This window comes from Pan troglodytes, chromosome 6 (assembly GCF_028858775.2).
Source record: "Pan troglodytes isolate AG18354 chromosome 6, NHGRI_mPanTro3-v2.0_pri, whole genome shotgun sequence".
Taxonomy (NCBI): Eukaryota; Metazoa; Chordata; class Mammalia; order Primates; family Hominidae; genus Pan; species Pan troglodytes.
Window position 1 is genome coordinate 111,983,741 of NC_072404.2, and position 22,103 is coordinate 112,005,843.

The following is a 22,103-nucleotide window of genomic DNA, read 5'->3' on the forward strand; positions in this document are numbered from 1 at the left end:
GGGTGGAGGCGGGGCCGGGGGACCCCGCGCGACCGGCGGAAGGAGGGAGGGGGCCGCGCTCGGCGCCCCGGCCGGGCCACTGGGCCACAGGCCACGCGGCCACGCAGTCCGAGCGGGAGCCGAGCCGGGCGGGGCGAGGGCAGCTCCGGTGAGTGTGGCGGCGCGGGGGCCTGGCGCGGGGAGCGGGGTCCCTGCGGCTGGGAGGGCCGGAATTGGACCGGGGACGCTCGGCGGGGAAGGGGACGACTGTAGGCTGCCCGGGCGCGGTCACTACCCATCCGGGGTTGGTGACCTCCACCCCGCGGGATCCCTGGCGGGGTGCGGCGCCCAGAGGATCAGGGTCGGGGGCGCAGCCGGTTCCGGACACCGGGGCGTCCCTGGGGGAGGGACAGGGATGCAGCCTAGCGCCCCTGGGAGGCCCCCTCCCAGTGCGCCTGCTGGAGAGAGACACTCGCCATTGCCGGTGCCCCAGATGCTTAGAGGAAGTCAAACTCCAAGACCGCCCTCTGGAAATGTGTCCAATAGGCCAGCCAGGAAGAAAAGCTCATCTCTAGAGAGGGGATCGCGTTATTCTACAAGACCTGTTTTCTCTGACTGCTCATTAAAGCAAAAAAAAAAAAAAGCAACCCCACAAGGTTCAGTCCCGGAGCATCCTCTAGGGTCTGTGCCACCTGACAGAAGTACAAGGCTCCATCCTGCCCCACCCCACCCCCTGCCTGGGATCCAGTGTGAGGCCCAGACTCTGTCCCTCCCCCTGGGCCACCGGGCCTGGCACACACAGTTGGCATTGGGAACATAAAGGATGAATTTGAACCCCCTCCTGGGCTGCTCCTTCGAGACCTGGAGACCTGTCTCAAGACCCAGCTCCAGGCAGACAGACATCGTTTCCTCCACAACCCCACCCACTCTGGGGACATCTGCAGGGCCTCACCGATGGGGCATGGGAGGCCTGGCGGCTCCCAGGAAGCCACCCTCAGCCCTCACTGCCCTGAGCTCTTCACCTCCACTCTCAGACCTGAGCCCAGCCCACCCTTACTGATGGGGCATCCCTCTTGTTCACCCTTCCTTCCTTTGGAGGCCACCAGGCTCTCCCTTGCGTCCCACTCCTGCCAGTCGGCCAGCCATTTCCCTGGGTTGAACTGTGGCCCCAAACCAGAATGATCTAGCAGTGCCCAGACCGTTGCACTCACCAATTTCTTCCATTCTCCTGTGGCTGGACGCCCAGTCATGCTGCCCAGACCCTCTGGCTGATTCCACAGCCCCAGGCTCCAAGTGTCTTCCACCCACATCTCCCTGCCCCCTCCACCCCCCAGGTGGCAGCCAGTCTTCCCTCCATATCTCCTGGACAAGGAGAGCCACCGCACATGTACACCTGGAGTGGCCTTCCCGTCTCTCGGAATCCTTCCATGCAGGCAGCATCTTGTCTTTGAGGAAAGGTCCCTCTTTTTTGAAATTCTTTTTAGAGGCCAGGCACAGTGGTTCATGCCTGTAATCTCAGCACTTTGAGAGGCCAAGGTGGGCGGATCACTTGAGCTCAGGAGTTCTAGACCAGCCTGGCCAACATAGCAAAACCCTGTCTCTACCAAAAATACCAAAAATTAGCCAGGTATGGTGGCACACACATGTAGTCCCAGCTACTCGGGTGGTTGAGGCAGGAGGATCGCTTGAGCCTGGGAGGTAGAATTTGCAGGGAGCTGAGATTGTGCCACTGCACTCCAGCCTGGTAACACAGCAGGACCCCATGTCAAAAAAAATTATTTTTAGAGACAGCGTCTTACTCTGTTGCCTAGGCTGGTCTCCAGCTCCTGGCCGCAGGTGATCCTCCCACCTTGGCCTCACAAAACACTGGGATTACAGGCATGAGGCACTTTGGCATGCAAAGGGCTGCTCTGTCCCCTCCCCGGTGTTACCTGCAAGCACCTTTTCCTGGCCTTGGTGTGAGGCAGCCAGTCCTCTGCTCCCTGCCCTCCATTGAAGCCTTTAGCTCAGTGGATGAGGATTGCCCCCACCTCTTTTTTTTTTTTTTTTTTTTTTTGAGATGGAGTCTCGCTCTGTTGCCCAGGCTGGAGTGCAGTGGTGTGCTCTCGGCTCACTGCAACCTCTGCCACCACACCCAGCTATTTTTTTTTTTTAAGACAGAGTCTCACTGTGTCACCCAGGCTGGAGTGCCGTGGTACGATCTCAGCTCACTGCAACCTCCGCCTCCTGGGATCAGGCAATTCTCCTGCCTCAGCCTCCTGAGTAGCTGGGATTACAGGCGCCCACCACCATGCCCAGTTACTTTTTGTATTTTTAAAAGAGACAGGTTTCCACCATGTTGTCCAGGCTAGTCTCGAACTCCTGACCTCTAGTGATCCGCCCACCTCAGCCTCCCAAAGATGACAGGTGTGAGCTACTGCTCCTGACCCACATCCCCTTACCTTGCTCCCCTACTGGGAGGCCATGAATTCTGGCCTCTTTCATCTTGGATCTTAAAGTACCAAGTGCGCTAAGCACCTGTGTGATGGAGGAGGGAGGATGGAGGGAGCAAAGGTTAGCGTCTCACCCCTCCAGTCTCTGTATACTGCGGTCATCAGACCTGCATGCTCAATTCTGTTAACTATGGGGGTGGGGGGAGAGGAAAAATGCAGTTTCCAAATTACAGCATTTTCTATTATGTGGAGCTAACCTACGGATTGCAGCGTTTCTCTGAATTCTCCCCAAGGGAAGGAACGTCCCAGGGATGGAAGTGCTTGGATGCGGTGCTGCTGGCTGCGGATGTGCGCAAGGAGATGGGATGGAGAGCCTGAGTTGGCATTCGTATAAATGACCTGGTAATTGGCATCCCCTGGCAGAAATAGCACAGAACTGTTCCCAGAGGTCTTGTTGGCCAGGGAAGGCTGTGGCTTTGTAGCCTTGTTGAGAACAAAGGGAAAGGCGACACTGTTTTCCACCTCCAGCACCTTCCTGCGTAATTTCCAAATTGGGGCATTTTCAATTATGGGGGGCTCGACTCTGGCATGGATGGACTAAGTTTGGGGCATTTCCTCAGCTGCTGACCCTGTTAAGCACTCCCCACTCCACCCGTCCACCCCAGCCACGCTCCCTGGGACCTAGAAACACGGATCTGTGTGTAACAGCCTGACATAGACTTTCCGTGGGGCCTATGTGGGCCTGGACATAGAAGTTACTCCTTTCGTTTCTTTTTTTTCTTTTCTTTTCTTTTCTTTTTTTGAGACGGAATCCTGCTCTGTCACCCACGCTGGAGTGCAGTGGCGCAATCTTGGCTCACTGCAACCTCCGCCTTCTGGGTTCAAGCGATTCTCTTGCCTCAGCCTCCCGAGTAGCCGGGATTACAGGAGCCCGCCACCACACCTGGCTAATTTTTGTATTTTTAGTGGAGACAGGGTTTCACCATGTTGGCCAGGCTGGAAAAGTCACTCTTTTTGATGCCAAGTAAACCACAAGATGCCTGTGCCCTTGAAGCACGCCCTGCAGATTAATTAGAACTGGATCCTGGCGTGTGGCCGAGCAGCCCAGCTCCTTGGGACACACGCGACCGCCAATCCCCTACTTAGTGGAGATTTAGGTTTAAATTCACAAATCTTGACAGATCTGTCCTTCTGATGTTTAATCTGTGTTAGTCAAACCAGATGTTTACCAGGTGTAAGTCCAGGCATCTCCGCCGTCTGTTTCTCCTTAAAATGTGGTCATATGAGTTGGTGGATTTCATTTTTCATCTTGCTAAAAGTTTGCCTTGTAGCTTGAATGTGGCTTTAGTTACGTAAGTCCAATATTTTTCTTAGGGTGAACTGTACTGATCAAAATTTAAGTTGAAGGCCAGGTGCGGTGGCTCACACCTGTAATCCCATCACTTTGGGAGGCTGAGGCGGGCGAATCACCTGAGCTCTGGAGTTCAAGACCAGGCTGGCCAACATGGCGAAACCCTGTCTCTACTAAAAATATAAAAATTAGCCAGGCATGGTGGCGCATGCCTGTAATCCCAGCTACTCGAGAGGCTGAGGCAGGAGAACGGCTTCAACCCAGGAGGCGGAGGTTGCAGTGAGCCGAAATTGCGCCACTTCACTCCAGCCTGGGTGACAGAGCGAGACTCTGTCTCAAAAAATAAATAAATTTAGAAAATAATAAAATGTAAGTTGGATCTGTGAAACTAGCAGCTACTTGGAAATGTTTATTCCATGGCTGGCACCTGGATGTTGGAAGAAGTCTTTCGTCTTCAGATGCATTATCTTATTCAAAAGCCCTAGAGGTGAGGCCGGGTGCAGTGGCCCACACGTGTAATCCCAGCACTTTGGGAGGTGTAAGAGGGAGGATCACTTGAGGCTAGGAGTTCAAGACCAGCCTGGGCAATATAGTGAGATTCCCGTCTCTAGGAAAAATTAAAACATTAGCAGGCATGGTCCTGTGCTTGTGGTCCTAGCTCCTCAGAAGGCTGAGGCAGAAGCTTCCCTTGAACCTAGGAGTTCGAGGCTGCAGTGAGCTGTGATCGTACCACTGCACTCCAGCCTGGGCAACAGAATGAGACTCTGTCTCTATTTTTAAAAAAAGTAGGCTGGACGCGGTGGGTCACACCTGTAATCCCAGCACTTTGGGAGGCTGAGGCAGGTGGATCACCTGAGGTCAGGAGTTCGAGACCAGCCTGGCCAACATGGTGAAACTCCATCTCTACTAGGAATACAAAAATTAGCCAGCTATGGTGGCGGGCGTCTGTAGTCCCAGGTACTTGGGAGGCTGAGGCAGGAGAATCGCTTGAAGCCGGGAGTCAGAGATTGCACCACTGCACTCCAGCCTGGGCAACTCGGCGAGACTGTCTCAAAAAAATATATCAAATAAAATAAAATAAAAATAAATAAAAAGTCCTATAGGTGGAAGTATCCCCATTCTCACGATGAAAGAGCCAGGTCAGAAAGGTCAGCTGTCATGCTCAGAATCACACAGTAGAGTCAAATCCAGGTTTCATAACTTTAGGTCCTGGAAGGCTGGGCGCAGTGGCGCATATCTGTAATCCCAGCAGTTTGGGAGGCTGAGGCAGGCGGATCACTTGAGGTCAGGAGTTCGAGACCAGCCTGGCCAACATGATGAAACCCCGTCTCTACTAAAAATACAAAAATTAGCCAGGCATGGTGGCGGACACATAATCCCAGCTACTCAGCAGACTGAAGCAGGAGAATTGCTTGAACCTAGGAGCTGGAGTTTCCAATGAGGTGAGATTGCCCCACTGCACTCCAGCCTGGACGACAGAGTGAGACACTGTCTCAAAAACAAACAAACAAAGAAACATAACTTTAGGTCCTGGGCACTTTCTAAACCCCTGGGCTCTGGCGTGGGCTGTATATGGCAGCCTCTGTAGGTTGAATGGGCTTGGAGTCTAGCTCTTCCAGGCCGCAGTAACCTAGGATGTCTGAGCATGTCTCTCTCCCACCCTTAGCCTGGCTCCCACCATGAGTGCTGAGCTCAACGTGCCTATTGACCCCTCTGCTCCTGCCTGCCCTGAGCCCGGCCACAAGGGCATGGATTACCGGGACTGGGTCCGCCGCAGCTACCTGGAACTGGTCACCTCTAACCACCACTCGGTACAGGCCCTGTCGTGGCGGAAGCTCTACCTGAGCAGGGCCAAGCTGAAGGCCTCCAGCAGGACCTCCGCCCTCCTCTCCGGCTTTGCCATGGTGAGTGTGGGCGCCAGGTGAGGAGCACACTGGTCAGATGGGCTTTGCTAACTGAGGTCCCGGGATGCCTCAGGGACCAGAGCCTTCCCTCCAGTCTCTGGCAGCCAGGATGGACCAGTAGGAAGCATCCACCCAAGTCCCAGCTGCTCTAAGAGGACGACTCTATCAGTGCGAGTGGGGGCGCTGGGAGTTGCCAGGGGCTCCCAGCTCTAGAATCTTCAGAAAGCCCACTCTGTCCTGTTCACATCAAGTATTTGCTTAGCAAGGAGGGAGGTTGGTGCGGGGTAATTATAGTAGCTCAGGTTCTGTGACTCACACCTGTAATCCCAGCACTTTGGGAGGCCAAGGTGGGAGGATAGCTTGAGGCCAGGAGTTTGAGACCAGCCTGGGCAACACAGGGAGACCCCTGTCTTTACAAAAATAAAATAAATAATTAGCCAGACGTGGTGGCGTGCACCTATAGCCCAAGCTACTTGGGAGGCTGAGGCAGGAGGATCACTTGAGTCCAGGAGGTGGAGGCCTCAATGAGTTATGTCCACACGACTGCACTCCAGCCTGGACGTCAGAGTGAGACCCCATCTCTAAAAAGAAAAAATAAAATTTATTTATTTATTTTGGCCAGGCGTGTTGGCTCACACCTGTAATCCTAACACTTTGGGAGGCCGAGGTGAGTGGATCACTTGAGATCAGGAGTTCGAGACCAGCCTGGCCAACATGGTGAAACACCGTCTCTACTAAAAGTACAAAAAAATTAGCTGGGTATGGTGGCAGGCGCCTGTAATCCCAGCTACTTGGGAGGCTGAGACACAAGAATCGCTTGAACCTGGGACGCCGGAGGTTGCAGTGAGCCAAGGTCACGCCACTATACTCCAGCTGGTCAAGAGTGAGACTTTGTCTCGAAATAAATAGATTAATTAATTAAAAAGATAAAATCAAATCAAATCGCTGCATGGTACAGGGTTTCCTGAGAAAAGGCGCCCATGTCTGCCCCGTCTCAGGCACCACCCAGAAGTTTGGAACTCTCAGGGATCTCTGAGCAGGGCCTCAGAGATTGATTGGGGTTGGATCAGTTTAGCCCAGTTAGCGATGCAGACGTTCCTGGAATCTGGCCTCCAGGGTGACAAAGGAGAGCTTTTGGCCTGGCTCCCAGCGGCCGCCTTCCTTCTGAGTCATCCCCTAGGACAAGAGTCAGTTTCCGACAAAGCTGCGGCTCTGACAAGGGGCCCATCTCCTGTTGACTCCAAAGCCGCTGACCCACACCCCTGGAGGGAATTGTCCCAGAGGTTAAGGACTCACAGTGAGGACACAACAGTGTGCTCACAGGTCCTATTGGGTGGAAGTGATTTATTTGTTTTTTGTTTTGTTTTTAGAGACAGGGTCCCACTCTGTTGCCCAGGCTGGAGAGGGCGGTGGTGTGATCATGGCTCACTGCAGCCTCTACCTCCTGAGCTCAAGCCATCCTCCTGCCTCAGTCTCCTGAGTAGCTGGAATTATAGGCACGTGCCACCATGCCTGGCTAATTTTTTTTTTTTCTTTTTTCAGAGACAAGTTCTCTGCTCTGTTGCCTAGGCTGGAGTGCGGGGGTACAATCATGGCTCACTGCAGTCTTGAACTCTCAAGTGATTTTCCCACCTCGGCCTCCCAAAGTGCTAGCATTGCACCTTGTCCAGCCTGTTTCCTTATGTGAAAACAATTATTGTTTTTCTTTTTGTTTGTTTTTGTTTTTGCTTTGAGATGGAGTCTTGCTCTGTCACCCAGGCTGGAGTGCAGTGGTGTGATTTCAGCTCACTGCAGCCTCTGCCTCCTGGATTCAAGCGATTCTCCTGCCTCAGCCTTTCGAGTAGCTGGGACTACAGGCACACGTCACCACGCCTGGCTAATTTTGATATTCTTAGTAGAGATGGGGTTTCACCATGTTGGCCAGGCTGGGCTCGAACTCCTGACCTCAGGTGATCCGCCACCCTCGGCCTCCCAAAGTGCTGGGATTACAGGCAGGAGCCACCGTGCCCGGCCTCTATTGTTTTTCTGTAGGCCGGAGCCTCAATTGTTAGATTGATGGTGCAATTTAAAAGAAAAAGCTGGCTGGGTGTGGTGGCTCATGCCTGTAATCCCAGCACTTTGGGAGGCTGAGGCGGGCAGATCACCTGGTCAGGAGTTCGAGACCAGCCTGGCCAACATGGTGACACCCCGTCTCTACTAAAAATATAAAAATTAGCAGGACGTGGCGGCAGATGCCTGTAATCCCAGCTACTCCAGAGGCTGAGACGGAGAATTGCTTGAACCCGGGAGGCGGAGGTTGCACTGAGCCGAGATTGCATCACTGCACTCCAGCCTGGGCCATAGAGCAAGACTGCATCTCAAAAAAAAAAAAAAAAAAAAAAACCCAGAGGTGGCTCTTGCTATGTTGCCCAGGCTGGTTTTTTTTTTTCTTTAATTATTGTTATTTTTTTCTTCACCTTATACCAAGGGAGAAATATTGTTGTTTCATTTTGTTTTTTTCCCCCAAGTATTTTTGACCTGTGGTTGGTTGAATCTGCAGATGTGGAACTCATAGATACAGAGCACCAGCTGCAGTGGGAAGCAAGTGAACCATCTGGCATGGAGCTGAGCCTCGGGGGAGCCACAGTGCACCTGCTTGATTAGATTAGCATAGCGCCATCCGGTCAGATCGTTCTTCACACTGCAGGGCAGCCTGGGAAAAATAAGTGACAAATACAAATCATCAGAAACTGTAGCTGAGTCGGGGCAGGGCCCTGGGAACAGGCAAAGGTACAGATTGCTGGGTAGAGTTCGCCCTTTATAGTGTGTCTTCCCTCATTAGAATTGCAAAGCTGTTCCTTTGTCTAGCAACACGTGCTTATGCCTAACCTGAAGCTTAGTTCTTGATGCGTATTCTTCCCCCAACACAGAGAACCAGTGATCCGAGGCCGCACCTCATAAAACCTCTGCATAGGCCAGGCGGGGTGGCTCACGCCTGTAATCCCAGCACTTTGGGAGGCTGAGGTGGGCGGATCACTTGAGGTCAGGAGTTCCAGATCAGCCTGGCCAACATGGGGAAACCCTGTCCCTACTAAAAATATGAAAAGGAGGGCCGGGCGCCATGGTTCATGCCTGTAATCCCAGCACTTTGGGAGGCCACGGTGAGCAGATCACTTGAGGTCAGGAGTTGGAGACCAGCCTGGCCGATCTGGTGAAACACTGTCTCTACTAAAAATACAAGAATTAGGCTGGGTGCAATGGCTCACACCTGTAATCTGAGCACTTTGGGAGGCCGAGGCGGGCAGATCACGAGGTCAGGAAATGGAGACCATCCTGGCTAACACAGTGAAACCCCATCTCTACTAAAAATACAAAAATCAGCCGTGCGTGGTGGCCCACGCCTATAGTCCCAGCTACTCGGGAGGCTGAGGCACGAGAATCACTTGAACCCGGGAGGCAAAGGTTTCAGTGAGCCAAGATCGCTCTACTGCACTCCAGCCTCTGTGGCAGAGCAGGACTCCGTCTCAAAAAACAAAAAAACAAAAATTAGCCAGGGGTGGTGGCTGGCACCTGTAACCCCAGCTTCTCGGGAGGCTGAAGTGGGAGGATCACTTGAACCCGGAAAGGGGAAGTTGGAGTGAGCCGAGAACATGCCACTGCACTCCACCCTGGGCAACAGAGAGGGAGACTCCGTCTCAAAAAAATATATATATATTAGCCGTGGTGGCGCATGCCTGTAGTCCCAGCTATTGGGGAGACTGAGGAAGGAGAATCACTTGAACCCGGGAAGCAGAGGTTGCAGTGAGCCGAGACAGCGCCACTGCACTCCAGCCTGGGCAACAGAGCAAGACTCTGTCTCAATAAAAAAAAAATTTTTAATTTAAATTAAAAAAATTCTGCATAAACACAGTGAAAAATTGCCTTCTCTTTTCTTCTTCTTCTTCTTTTTTTTTTTTTTAATAGAGATGGGGTCTCATTTTGTTGCCTGGGCTGGTCTTGAACTCCTGGGCTTAAGTGATCTCCCGCCTCAGCTTCCCAAAGTGCTGAGATCACAGGTGTAAGCCACCTCACTCAGCCCCTTTTCTCCTTTTTTTTTTTTTTTTTTTTTGAGATGGAATCTTGCACTGTCTGTCGCCCAGGCTGGAGTGCAGTGGCGCGATCTCGGCTCACTGCAAGCTCCACCTTCCGGGTTCACGCCATTCTCCTGCCTCAGCCTCCCGAGTAGCTGGGACTACAGGCGCCCGCTTTTCTCCTTTTAAGGTGGAACAAAACCACTTTTTGCAAGCCCTGCCCCCTACCTCATAATCATCTTTATTTCCTGTCTTGGAGGCCTCTGTGGTTTGTAATATTTGTCACTTGGGCCATTTCCTTTGAGGTGACCATAGCCAACCCAGGGCCACACTGAGAAAAACCACCCCTCAGCCCATGTTCCGTGTCTACTGGTTTTTGGATACGTTTCACAAGGGCCCCAACTGTATTACGGCTGAGTTGTTTTTCGGCTCTGGTCCACTAGGACTGCCATGTCTTCTTTTTTCTTTTTTGAGATGTAGTCTTGCTCTGTCTCCCAGGCTGGAGCACAATGGCACGATCTTGGCTCACTGCAACCTTTGCGTCCCGGGTTCAAGAGATTCTCCTGCCTCAGCCTCCCGAGTAGTTGGGATTACAGGCGCCCACCACCACGCCCAGCTAATTTTTGTATTTTTAGTAGAGATGGGGTTTTACCATGTTGGTCAGGCTGGTCTCGAACTCCTGACCTCAGGTGATCCGCCCACCTCGGCCTCCCAAAGTGCTGGGATTACAGGCACCCGGCCATATCTTCTTTTATCTAGGAAGTGTTCCCTCACCACTGAAAGCGAGGTGAAGAAATGAGCTGCTAAGAGGTGGCAGTTGCTGAAGGACATTATGAAATCTTCATATATATTATTTTATTTTATTTTCTACTTTATTTTTTCCCCAGACAGGATATCGCTCCATTGCCCAGGCTGGGGTGCAGTGGTACATTCATAGCTCACTGCAGCCTCTAACTCCGGGGCCCAGCCTTGTGAGTTATTTTTTTATTTTATTTTATTTTATTTTATTTTATTTTATTTTATTTTATTTATTTTTTTGTGGCAGGGTCTCACTCTGTCTCCCAGGCTGGAGTGCAGTGGCATGATCTCAGCTCACTGAAACCTCTGCCCGCCGGATTCAAGCGATTCTCCTGCCTCAGCCTCCCGAGTAGCTGGGATTACAGGCACGAGCCACCATGCCCGGTTCATTTTTGTATTTTTCACAGAGAAAGAGTTTTGCCATATTGGCCAGGCTGGTCTCCAACTCCTGACCTCAAGTGATCCGCCCCCCCGCCCCCCACCCTCCAGCCTCTTAAAGTGCTGGGATTACAGGCATGAGCCACCGCACCTGGCCTGAGTTTTGTTGTTTTTTTTTCTTTAAACAGGGATGGCTTAGGTCTAGGAGGGAAACAGTGGAAACAGTGGGTAGAAGAACCTTCCCCAGGCTTCTTCTTCTTTTTTTTTTTTTTTTGAGACAGAGTCCTGCTCTGTTACCTAGGCTGGAGTGCAGTGGCATGATCTCCATTCACTGCAACCTCTGCTTCCTGGGTTCAAGTGATTCTCTTGCCTCAGCTTCCTGAGTAGCTGGGATTACAGATGCCCACCACCACGTCCAGCTAATTTTTTGTATTTTTAGTAAAGACGGGGTTTCACCATGCGGGCCAGGCTGGTCTTGAACTCCTGACCTCAAGTGATCCACCCACCTCGGCCTCCCAAAGTGCTGGGATTACAGGCGTGAGCCACCGCGCCTGGCTGACCTCACATTTCAAGACACCAAGCAGAGCCTGCCGTTCCTTGGTTTGTTCGTTTTAGACTATACCTGCTGTAACCTCTGACTATGGTTGATGATTTTGCTTCCTTAGCAGACCCAGCCATGCCTCCTTTCCACAGCTTCCCTCCTCACCCTCGGCCTCACTTCCGTCACCTTTCCTGAGCTTTAGAGATGCCGGCTCTCACTGGGCTTTTGGCCTCTGCTGAGGAGGCACCATGTGGTCTGTCTGAGGCCGTCCAGGTGTGCAGCTCTGAGTCTGGGGGCTCTCCGCACTTTCAGTTGTTCTGTTTTAAAAGGTCAGTTTCCGTTTTTTGTTTTTTGTTTTTGTCAAGATGGGCTCTCACTATGTTGCCCAGGCTGGTCTCAAACTCCTGGGCTCAAGCGATCCTCCTGCCTCTGCCTCCCAAAGTGCTGGGATTACAGGCATGAATCATCGTGCCTGGTCAGTTTTTACCTTTTGAAAGGTCAGTTTCCTTTTTTTGTAGAGACGAGGTCTCACTCTGTCACCCGGGGTGAAGTGTAGTGGTGTGATCATAGCTCACTGCAGCCTGTTATCTCCCGGGTTCAAGCGATCCTCCCACCTCAGTCTCCTCAGTAGCTGGGACTACAGGCATGTGCCACCATGCCCGGCTAATTTTGTATTTTTTATAGAGACAGGGTCTCCTTCTGTCCCCCAGGCTGGAGTGCAGTGGTGCGATTGGGGCTCCCAGCAGCCTGGAATTCCTGGCCTCAAGTGATCTTCCTGCCTCAACCTCCCAAACCACTGGGATTACAGGCATGAACCATTGTACCCAGCCAGTTTTTCACTTCTTTGTTTCCTTCCTTCCTTCCTCCCTCCCTCCCTCCCTTTTCTCTTTCTTTTCTTTCTTTTCCTTCTTTCTTTTTCTTTTCTTTCTCTCTCTTTCTCTCTCTCTCTCTTTCTCTCTCTTTCTTTCTTTCCTTTCTTTTCTTTCTTTAACTTTCGTGGCTTGTTTTGTTTTGAGACAGAGTCTCACTGTGTCACCCAGGCTGGAGTGCAGTGGTGAAATCTTGCCTCACTGCAACCTCCACCTCCCAGGTTCAAGTGATTCTCCTGCCTCAGCCTCCCGAGTAGCTGGGATTACAGGTGCCTGCCACCATGCCCGGCTGCTTTTTGTATTTTTAGTAGAGACAGGGTTTCACCATGTTGGCCAGGCTGGTCTCCAGCTCCTGGCCTCAAGTGATCCACCAGCCTTGGCCTCTCAAAGTGCTGGGATTATAGGCGTGAGCCACCACACTGGCCTCTTCTGTACTGTTGAGATGTTTTTCTCAGTGCAGTCTTCTTTAGATAATTAGAACAAAGGAAAATGTGAAACATTTGATCAGTGAGGAGGTTGCCCTCTGGTCTTCCAGGGCCCAGAACATGGGTGAGTCCTGCCAGCAGGCAAGCCCATGGCTACCCTGTCTCCCGAACCTGGCCCAGCCCCTGCTCTGCCTGGTAGGTGGCCCTGGTGGGGCCATACCTTGCCCTCTCCACACCCAGCACCACTCGTCTGCTGTCCCCGCAGGTGGCCATGGTGGAGGTGCAGCTGGAGACGCAGTACCAGTACCCGCGGCCACTGCTGATTGCCTTCAGCGCCTGCACCACGGTGCTGGTGGCCGTGCACCTGTTCGCCCTCCTCATCAGCACCTGCATCCTGCCCAACGTGGAGGCCGTGAGCAACATCCACAACCTGAACTCCATCAGCGAGTCCCCGCACGAGCGCATGCACCCCTACATCGAGCTGGCCTGGGGCTTCTCCACCGTGCTCGGCATCCTACTCTTCCTGGCCGAGGTGGTGCTGCTCTGCTGGATCAAGTTCCTCCCCGTGGATGCCCGGCGCCAGCCTGGCCCCCCACCTGGCCCTGGGAGTCACACGGGCTGGCAGGCCGCCCTGGTGTCCACCATCATCATGGTGCCCGTGGGCCTCATCTTCGTGGTCTTCACCATCCACTTCTACCGCTCCCTGGTGCGCCACAAAACGGAGCGCCACAACCGCGAGATCGAGGAGCTCCACAAGCTCAAGGTCCAGCTGGACGGGCATGAGCGCAGCCTGCAGGTCTTGTGAGGGGCCGAGGGCCGGGGCTGGGAGCGGCCCTGTGCCCAGGAGTCCGCAGAGGTGGGGATTTGTCAGATGCAGACATTTTGCAAGGCTGCTGGGTAGTTCAAGACCAAAGTTTTCCTCTTGTCTTAATACCATAAGGACTGGATGACTTCTCCTGAGATAGAACCGTTTGGTTCAATGAGGGACTGTGTTGCTAAGAGCATTGGGGGCAAAGCCAGGCTGGTTCCTTGGCCTCGGGGTTTCCTGGGTCGGGGACACGGTGAAGAGGCTCCAGCGGGACCTGCCCATCAGTCCTGGGCCAGGAGGGGCTCCAAGCAGCACCCAGCAGTCCGGGGGAGTCTCAGACCCGGCATGCGTGGCTGGCAGACCTGGGAGAGCCAGGGCAGGGTTTTGCGTTCAGAGAAGGATTGCCCCAGAGACCCGTGGTGGACTTCATGGGTGCTGAGTGGCCCGTGTGACAGTGATGACACGAAGGCTTCGGCGTTTGAGTGGGTGCAGGTGCATGCCAGGGCTTGGTGCTTCCCTGCCTGGCCCTGGAGGGAGCTGGGTGGCCTGGCTTCCGGGGAAGACAGGAGCCAGGACACACATCAGCCCAGCAGGTGTGGGGGTTGCTGCAGCCCTCGGCAGTGGGGTCAGGCCCTGGGGGATGTTTCCAATGGTGGGCAGCCTGGCCAGGCCGGAGGAGACATGTTCACGGGCATCTATCAGATGCCCCCTTGAGGAGGCTGAGTTATTTGAGGGCTGCTGCAAAGTACGCTAGGCTCAAATTCTCTTTTCCCAGCCAGAGCCCTGGCCACACGGACTCAGTGGGGCCACCGGGGTGGGGAAAGGACCCCTCCCCCACCCCCCGCAGCCACTGGCCTCCAGCTCTTGGCCACAGAATGGCCTCTAAGGCTGACTCAGCCGCTCCCTTGGGCTGTGGCAGCAGGAGGCGGGGGCTCTGGCTTAGGCCCCGGAGCCTGTGCAGCTTGCCCGTGGCCCTAGGCAGCGAGGGGACAGCCTGGGGGACTTCCTGCCTAGGCAAGGTCATTGGCCGGGCCTGGCCTGTGGATAGTGGGGCCAGGGGCCGGCCCAGGCCAAATGAGTGCCCTCCTTGTTATGACACCAAGTGACTACAAGGGAGGCAAGACCCCTCCAGGCCTCTCAGCCGACACTGGGTCCCACCACACACAATGACTGTGCTGTGCAGTGCAGGTTCTGGCCTTTTCCTTGAAGGCATCTGGTAGACCTGAAGCCACGCTCTCGGGCCGCACATGCACGCTGCAGCACCAGCTGCCCTGAGCTGCTTGTACAACCAACCACCTTTCCCCTCTTCTCCAGCTGTAACCTGGAGAGTCAGCCATGCCTTGTCTTTTGTTCTCATAAATAGTCACTGGGGCCGGGCGCAGTGACTCACGCCTGTAATCCCAGCACTTTGGGAGGCCGAGGTGGGCGGATCACTTGAGGTCAGGAGTTCGAGACCAGCCTGGCCAACATGGTGAAACCCTGTCTCTACTAAAAAAATACAGAAAATTAGCCGGGCGTGGTGGTGGGCGCCTGTAGCCCCAGCTACTTGGGAGGCTGAGGCGGGAGAATGGCAATGGCGTGAACCCGGGAGGCAGAGCTTGCAGTGAGCTGAGATGGCGCCACTGCACTCCAGCCTGGGCGACAGAGCCAGACTCCATCTCAAAAAAAAAAAAAAATTAGCCGGGCGTGATGGCGGGCACCTGTAGTCCCAGCTACTCAGGAGGCTGAGGCAAGAGAATCACTTGAACCCAGGAGGCAGAGGTTGCAGTGAGCTGAGATCACGCCATTGCACTACAGCCTGGGCAACAAGAGCGAAACTTTGTCTAAAAAAAAAAAAAAAAAAAAAAAATCACTGGGCTTCTTCATGCTCAGATCACATCTCTTGTAAAAGCTTAAGCTCTCTCCGGGGTCTGGGTTGGCCGTGCTGTGGAATTCTGGGTGGCCTGGCTGGGGTCTCTGGAAATGTGGCTGCAGCAGAGAACAGAGACCCTGACACGCAGTTTTCCGTGCTGAGGGGCCCTAGGGGAGTCACACCAAGGGTCCCCACGAGAAAGTTGTGGCATCCCCGGGGGCCGGAGAAGAGCCCCGTGTCTTCTGAGGGGTTCGTCCTTTGTGTCCCCTGCAGACATTTGTCTGTGACCTTTGCCCTCCAGCATGTATGTACTTTCCTGCAGCCTGTAGAAACGCCTCTTACGGTTTAATATGTGTTCGCTTTGCTAAAGAATATCAACATCGGCCAGGCGAGGTGGGGCACGCCTGTCATCCCAGCACTTTGGGAGGCTGAGGTGGGAGGATCACGTGGGCCCAGGGTGCAGTGCAAGACCAGCCTGGGCAACATAGCGAGACCCCATCTCTAAAAAAATTATTTTAAATTAGCCAGGCCGGGTGCAATGGCTCGCGCCCGTAATCTTAGCACTCTGGGAGGCCGAGGCAGGCAGATCACTTGAGATCAGGACTTTAAGACCAGCCTCGGCAACAACATGGTGAAACCATCTCTAGCAAAAATACAAAAAATTAGCCGGGTATGGTGGCGGGTACCTGTAATCCCAGCTACTCAGGAGGCTGAGGCAAGAGAATCGCTTGAACGCAGGAGGCAGAGGTTGCAGTGAGCTGAGATCGTGCCACTGCACTCCAGCCTGGACAACAGAGCAAAACTCTGTCTCAAAAAATAATAAATAAAAATAAATTAGCTGGGCCTGGTGGTGCATGCCTGTAGTTCCAGCTACTTGGGAGGCTGAGGTGGGAGGATTGCTTGAGCCTGGGAAGTAGAGGCTGCAGTGAACTATGACTGTGCTAGTGGCCGGGCGCAGTGGCTCACGCCTATAATCCCAGCACTTTGGGAGGCCAAAGCAGGTGGATCACTTGAGGTCAGGAGTTCGAGACCAGCCTGGCCAACATGGTGAAACTCTGTGTCTACTAAAAATACAAAAAATTAGCTGAGCGTGGTGGCGCGTGCCTGTAGTCCCAGCTACTTGGGAGGCTGAGGCAGGAGAATCGCTTGAACCCAGAAGGCAGAGGTAGCGGTGAGCCAAGATGGTGCCACTGCACTCCAGCCTGGGCGACAGAGGGTGACTCCTCAAAAAAAAGAAAAATAGCTAAAATATGATTGTGCCACTGCACTCCAGCCTGGGTGACAGAGTGAGACCCTGTCTCTAAAAAAAAAAAGAAAAGAAAGAAAAAAGAATGTCAGCATGTCAGCGTTCCTCCAAGGAGTGGCTTTGGGTCAAGAAGACAGGCTGGCTCTCCTAAACAAACGGCTCCCCACGGCTGGGAGAGGCAGCAGGCCCTTACTCTGGCCTGAGTCTTTTGGGAGGGGCCCTGCTGGGCCTTCTCCTGCCGCCTACCTTCCTGGACCATCTGTGCCCCTGCCCACGCAGTACCACACTCCCCAGACTGTGGAACGCATCTCCAGTGCCATCTGGGGGCCAGTTACTGTACCTGGTCCCCAGGCAGAGCTCTTGGCCTGGCAGCATCCAGGCAGGTATTAAGTGCCCAGTGATGGTGGCACATGGGTGGGGACGGAGCCACATCCAAGTCTAGCCCTCTGATTAGGAGGATGACAGTCTTGGAATTTCTTGTTCTCTTTCTCCTAGGGTTCTCGTTCTCCCAGCTCCAGCCTTTCTAGTTTCGAGGCATGAGGCAAACCATTGCTGTGGGAATAGCAGTGACCATTGGTAGGGCCATGGTGGCCGGGAGAGGAAACCTCAGGGTCACCCCAGAGCCTGTGGGGAGACGGAGGGTGAGCTGTTGCTGGAGCTGCAGAAACGCCTTGAAGGGCAGCATGGGCGATGAGGAATGCCATTGCAGCCTAGAAATTCGGTTTCTGGAGGTTTAGCCTGATTTTGAAGAGTATTTAAGAACAGAGGGCTCCAGACCAGGTATGGTGGCTCACATCTGTAATCCCAGCACTTTGGGAGGCAGAGGTGGGCGGATCGCCTGAGATCAGGAGTTCGAGACCAGCCTGGCCCACATGGTGAAACCCTATCTCTACTAAAAATACAAAAATTAGCCGGGCGTAGTGACACACGCCTGTAATCCCAGCTGCTCGGGAGGCAGAGGCAGGAGAATGGCGTGAACCCGGGAGGCGGAGGTTGCCGTGAGCCGAGATCACGCCACTGCACTCCAGCCTGTGTAACAGAGCAAGACTCTGTCTCAAAAAAAAAAAAAAAGAACAGGGGCCTCTGCCTCAGTTTGCCCGGGAGCCAGCCAGGGCCCATCCTAATTTGGAGCACAGTCTTCCCGGTGCCTAGACATGCCAAGGCCCCTCCCATGTGGGACACCCTCTCCGTTTAGTACCTGACCACCTGTTTCAAAACGCAGGTGTTTCTGGTTTAGAAACTTGGAAGGCGGAATGTGTTTTCGCGTCTTCTAGGAAGGGTCTGATGAGGACCAGACCACGTAAGCCTGAGTGGATCCTGACTCAGCTGCAGCCCTTACCTGCCTCGTGCTGATGATCTATGCATGGCGTTATGTAGATCACGTGCGGCAGAGACAGCCACTGTCCTGTGTGCGGGTTTTTAAAACAGCTGCCCTGGATGAAACGGAATAAACCAGTGATGCTATTCAAAGTCTTTCTGTTCTTGGGGGATGCTGTGGGCAGAGGGGATAAATTGCAGCCCCTGGCCCTCCCGTGGCATCTGCTGACTGGGGGACCCACATCGTGGGCTGAAAAACTTCTCCTGGAGCGCCCTCTGGCCTCCTGTCGCTGGTCACTGGCCAGTGTCCTCCCAGGCTGCCCCGGCAAGGGGGCGTGGACATCTCTAGAATGGAGGCAGGGTACTCATGTCCAGACACGCCGCCATGGGGCTCCACCCCAAGAGCGCAGGGTGCCTCTGCCTGGCGCTTCCCCTCCCAGACAGGGCCCTCTCTTTCCAGAAACAAAAGAAGGGGCAGCCCCAGAGGGTGGCTGAGCGACAACAGAGCCCACCTGGACAGGGTCAGCTTGGAGTTCCCCCCAGTCCCTTCAGGAGAGGAGCCACCAGAGCACTGGTCACCTCAGGACATTCTCCAGCCCCAAGTCCCTGTGGGGCAGCAGGAACAGGTGGGTCCCTCCTGCGGGCTGGTGGCACTGCTAAGGAAGCACCAGACAGCCTTTTTTTTTTTTTTTTGAGACAGAGTCGCTCTGTCACCCAAGCTGGAATGCGGTGGCATGATCTTGGCTCACTGCAACCTCCTCCTCCCGGGTTCAAGCGATCTTGTGCCTCAGCCTCCCAAGTAGCTGGGATTACAGGCACGCACCACCATGCTTGGCTAATTTTTGTATTTTTAGTAGAGACGGGGTTTCACGATGTTGGCCAGGCTGGTCTCGAACTCATGACCTCGTGATCTGCCCACCTCGGCCTCCCAAAGTGCTGGGATTACAGGTGTGAGCCACCTTGCCCAGCTTATGTTTATAGATTTATTTTAGAGACAGGGTCGGGCTCTATTGCCCAGGCCAGAGCTGGAGTGCAGTGGTGCAATCATAGCTCTCTGCAGGCTCCAGCTTCTGGGCGCAAGCAATCCTCCCACCTCAGTCTCCCAAGTAGCTGGGACTACAGGCGCACACTACCATGCCCAGCTAATGTTTTTTTGTAGAGATGGGATCGTGCTATGTTGCCCAGTCTGGTCTTGAACTTCTGGCCTCAAGTGACCCTCCTGCCTTGGCCTCCCAAAGTGCTGGGATTACAGGTGTGAGCCACCATGCCTGGCCCATTCTGTTTTCTGTCGGCCACTGAGGTAGAGGCCCTCTTCTAGGAAAGAATTTCTGTTTGTTTTGTTTTGTTTTGTTTTGTTGAAACAGTCTCTCTCTGTCTCCCAGGCTAGAGTGCAGTGGCGTGATCTCAGCTCGCTGCAACCTCCACTTCCCGGGTTCAAGCAATTCTTCTGCCAAGCTGGGACTACAGGCATGCACCACCACCATGCCCTGCTAATTTTTGTTGTTGTTGTTGGTTTTTGAGATAGAGTTTTGCTCTTGTTGCCCAGGCTGGAGTGCAGTGGCACGATCTCAGCTCACGGCAACCTCCGCCTCCCAGGTTCAAGCAATTATCTTGCCTCAGCCTCCCAAGTAGCTGGGATTACAGGCATGCGCCACCACACCTGGCTTATTTTTGTATTTTTAGTAGAGATGGGGTTTCTCCATGTTAGCCAGCCTGGTCTCGAACTCCCGACCTCAGATGATCCGCCTGCCTCAGCCTCCCAAAGTGCTGGGGTTACAGGTGTGAGCCACCACACCCAGCCTTTCTTTTTGCATTTTTAATAGAGACTGAGTTTCATCACACTGGCCAGGCTGGTTTCGAACTCCTGGCCTCAAGTGATCCGCTGGCCTCAGCCTCCCAAAGTGCTGGATTACAGGCATGAGCCACCGTGCCAGGCCTTGTTAATATTTTTAACTCTGGCACTTCACCCTAGAGGCTGCTAGGAATCAGGTGTGCCAAGCAACTGGCACCACTCCATGGAAAGCGTCTAGGGCAGTGCCTTGGTTCTGCCAATCCTGAGAAGCCAGGCTGCCCCTTGGGCTGGGCAGTGGCCTCAGTACCGAGCCCCAGGCCAGCAAGCCCACAAGCCTCGAGAAAGACTGCACTTCCGGTGGAGGCTGCAGTTTCCTTAAAGGGAAAATCTGCCCCACCCCTGTCAAGGGCAGGACACAAGTCACTGGCATTGAAGGACCCACTCCACACCCAGCAGATCATCGACGCAGACTTTTTTTTTCCCAGATAGAGTCTCACTCTGTCGTCCAGGCTGGACTGCAATGGTGTGATCTTGGCTCACTGTAACCTCCGCCTCCCGGGCTCAAGTGATTCTCCTGCCTCAGCCTCCTGAGTAGCTAGGATTACAGGCGCCCACCATCACGCCTGGCTAATTTTTGTATTTTTAGTAGAGACGGGGTTTTGCCATGTTGGCCAGGCTGGTCATGAACTCCTGACCTCAAGTGATCCTCCTGCCTCAGCCTCCCAAAGTGCTGGGATTATAGGCGTGAGCCACCTCGTCCGACCCAAGACTTTTTGCCTCAGATGCTGCAGAGCCCTGGTGAGGCCCAGGAGGGCAAGGCCCAGACAGGAGCCGAAACCCATGTAGAACCTGCCAACCTGTAGCTCACACCTATAATCCCAGCACTTTGGGAGGCTGAGGTGGGCGGATCGCTTGAGCCAAGGAGTTCGAGACCAACCTGGGCAACATTACGAGACCCTGTCTCTACAAAAATACAAAAATTACCCGGGCTTGGTGGCGCGTGCCTGTAGTCCTAGCTACTGGGGAGGCTGAGGTGGGAGAATCATCTGAGCCCAGGGAGGTTGAGACTGCAGTGAGCCAAGATTGTGCCACTGCACTCCAGCCTGGGTAAAATAAGTGAGACCACGTCTCAACCCCTTTCGCAGCCTGTCTGTGGCCCACCCACCTGTGGGTACTGTGGGATGGGGGACAGGCTGGCTTAACACAAATCGAGGCAGGAATAACCCCAGAGAATGGGCTTTGCATGGAGCTTGGCCCCTGTCCCTGCCTGTGAGGGAGGACCAGACTCGGCCTCACCACCTGCCACTCTGAGCAAACAGGCAACGGTGTTTCCTGAACATCTTTCCGAAGCGGCTGAGGGATGTCAGCTGAGCCCCCGCTGGGCCTGCTCTGGAGCGGGATGTCTCCAGAAGCCGCCCTTGGAGCGGGCACTTCCCTATTTGGGCATGTCCCAGTCCCATGCCTCACCGTCCCCTTGCTTGAAGCTCCAAGAGCATGAGAGTGGGCGGCCTGGTCTGCTGAGGAAAGTGTGCTGATGGATGCGGAAATGGCCACTCCAAACACGGGTAAGCAGACGTTACCCTGCAGGCGGTGGCTCCTGGGGCCCAGCCCTGCAGAAACACATGGGGCAGGCTGGGCAGAGGGGCTCACACCCGTTATTCCCAGCGCTTTGGGAGGCTGAGGCAGGAGGATCGCTTGAGCCCAGGAGTTTGAGACCAGCCTGGGCAACATAGCAAGACTCTATCTCCACTAAAAATCAAAACAATTAGCTGGGTATGGTGGCACACGCCTGTAGTTCCAGCTACTGGGGAGGCTGAGGGGGAGGATCACTTGAGCCCAGGAGTTCAAGGCTGCAGTGAGCCATGATTGTGCCACTGCACTCCAGCCTGGGCAACAGAGCAAGACCCTGCCCCGCCGCCTGAAAGAAAGAAAAAAGAAAAGAAAGAGAAAGAGAAAGAAAGGAAAAGAAAAAGGAAACATACGAGGCTATGGGGCAGTGTACGGGGGCCAGGCTGTGGCAGAAGCATCCCAGCGTGGCCTTCTCCAGCCCCATCCTGGTTGGGTAAGGTGTCGCCGTGGGTCTTCGTGTCACAGCTTCAAGGACAGACCCAACTCTGGTATCACCAACTTAACAGGTAATGGAGTTTCCTAAAGTGTGATCTGCAGGAGTGCTGGAAGGGCCAGCATGGAAGGACCCCAGGGAGGGAGATTTCTTTGCTCCACAGCATCCCCAAGCCTCACGAGGCCTCTCCCCTCCAAGTCTCTATGTGCATCGTTCTCCAGATGTTGGAGCATCCTGCAGGGGCCAGCCCAGCCTGTCAGGGGCAGAGGCCCTGCACTGGCCCCCTCGAGAGTGGACCCC

General features: G+C 54.2%; 1 protein-coding gene across 5 annotated transcripts; it reads left to right on the forward strand.

The window, feature by feature from the left end:
* ORAI2 (ORAI calcium release-activated calcium modulator 2) lies at positions 1-18,096 on the forward strand. Of its 5 annotated transcripts, XM_063815484.1 has the most exons (5): positions 9-148; positions 2,705-2,813; positions 5,429-5,666; positions 8,206-8,435; positions 12,992-18,096. In XM_063815484.1, the coding sequence occupies exon 5, from the start codon at positions 12,998-13,000 to the stop codon at positions 13,529-13,531; it is 534 nt and encodes a 177-aa protein (XP_063671554.1). In that variant the 5' UTR covers positions 9-148; positions 2,705-2,813; positions 5,429-5,666; positions 8,206-8,435; positions 12,992-12,997; the 3' UTR covers positions 13,532-18,096. The 5 variants fall into 5 exon arrangements, with proteins under 5 accessions (XP_001155178.1, XP_063671554.1, XP_001155310.2 ...); XM_001155310.8 differs by lacking the exon at positions 8,206-8,435; XM_009443859.5 differs by lacking the exon at positions 8,206-8,435 and having other exon boundaries at positions 27-148; positions 2,664-2,813.
* The last annotated feature ends 4,007 nt before the right edge of the window (positions 18,097-22,103 follow it).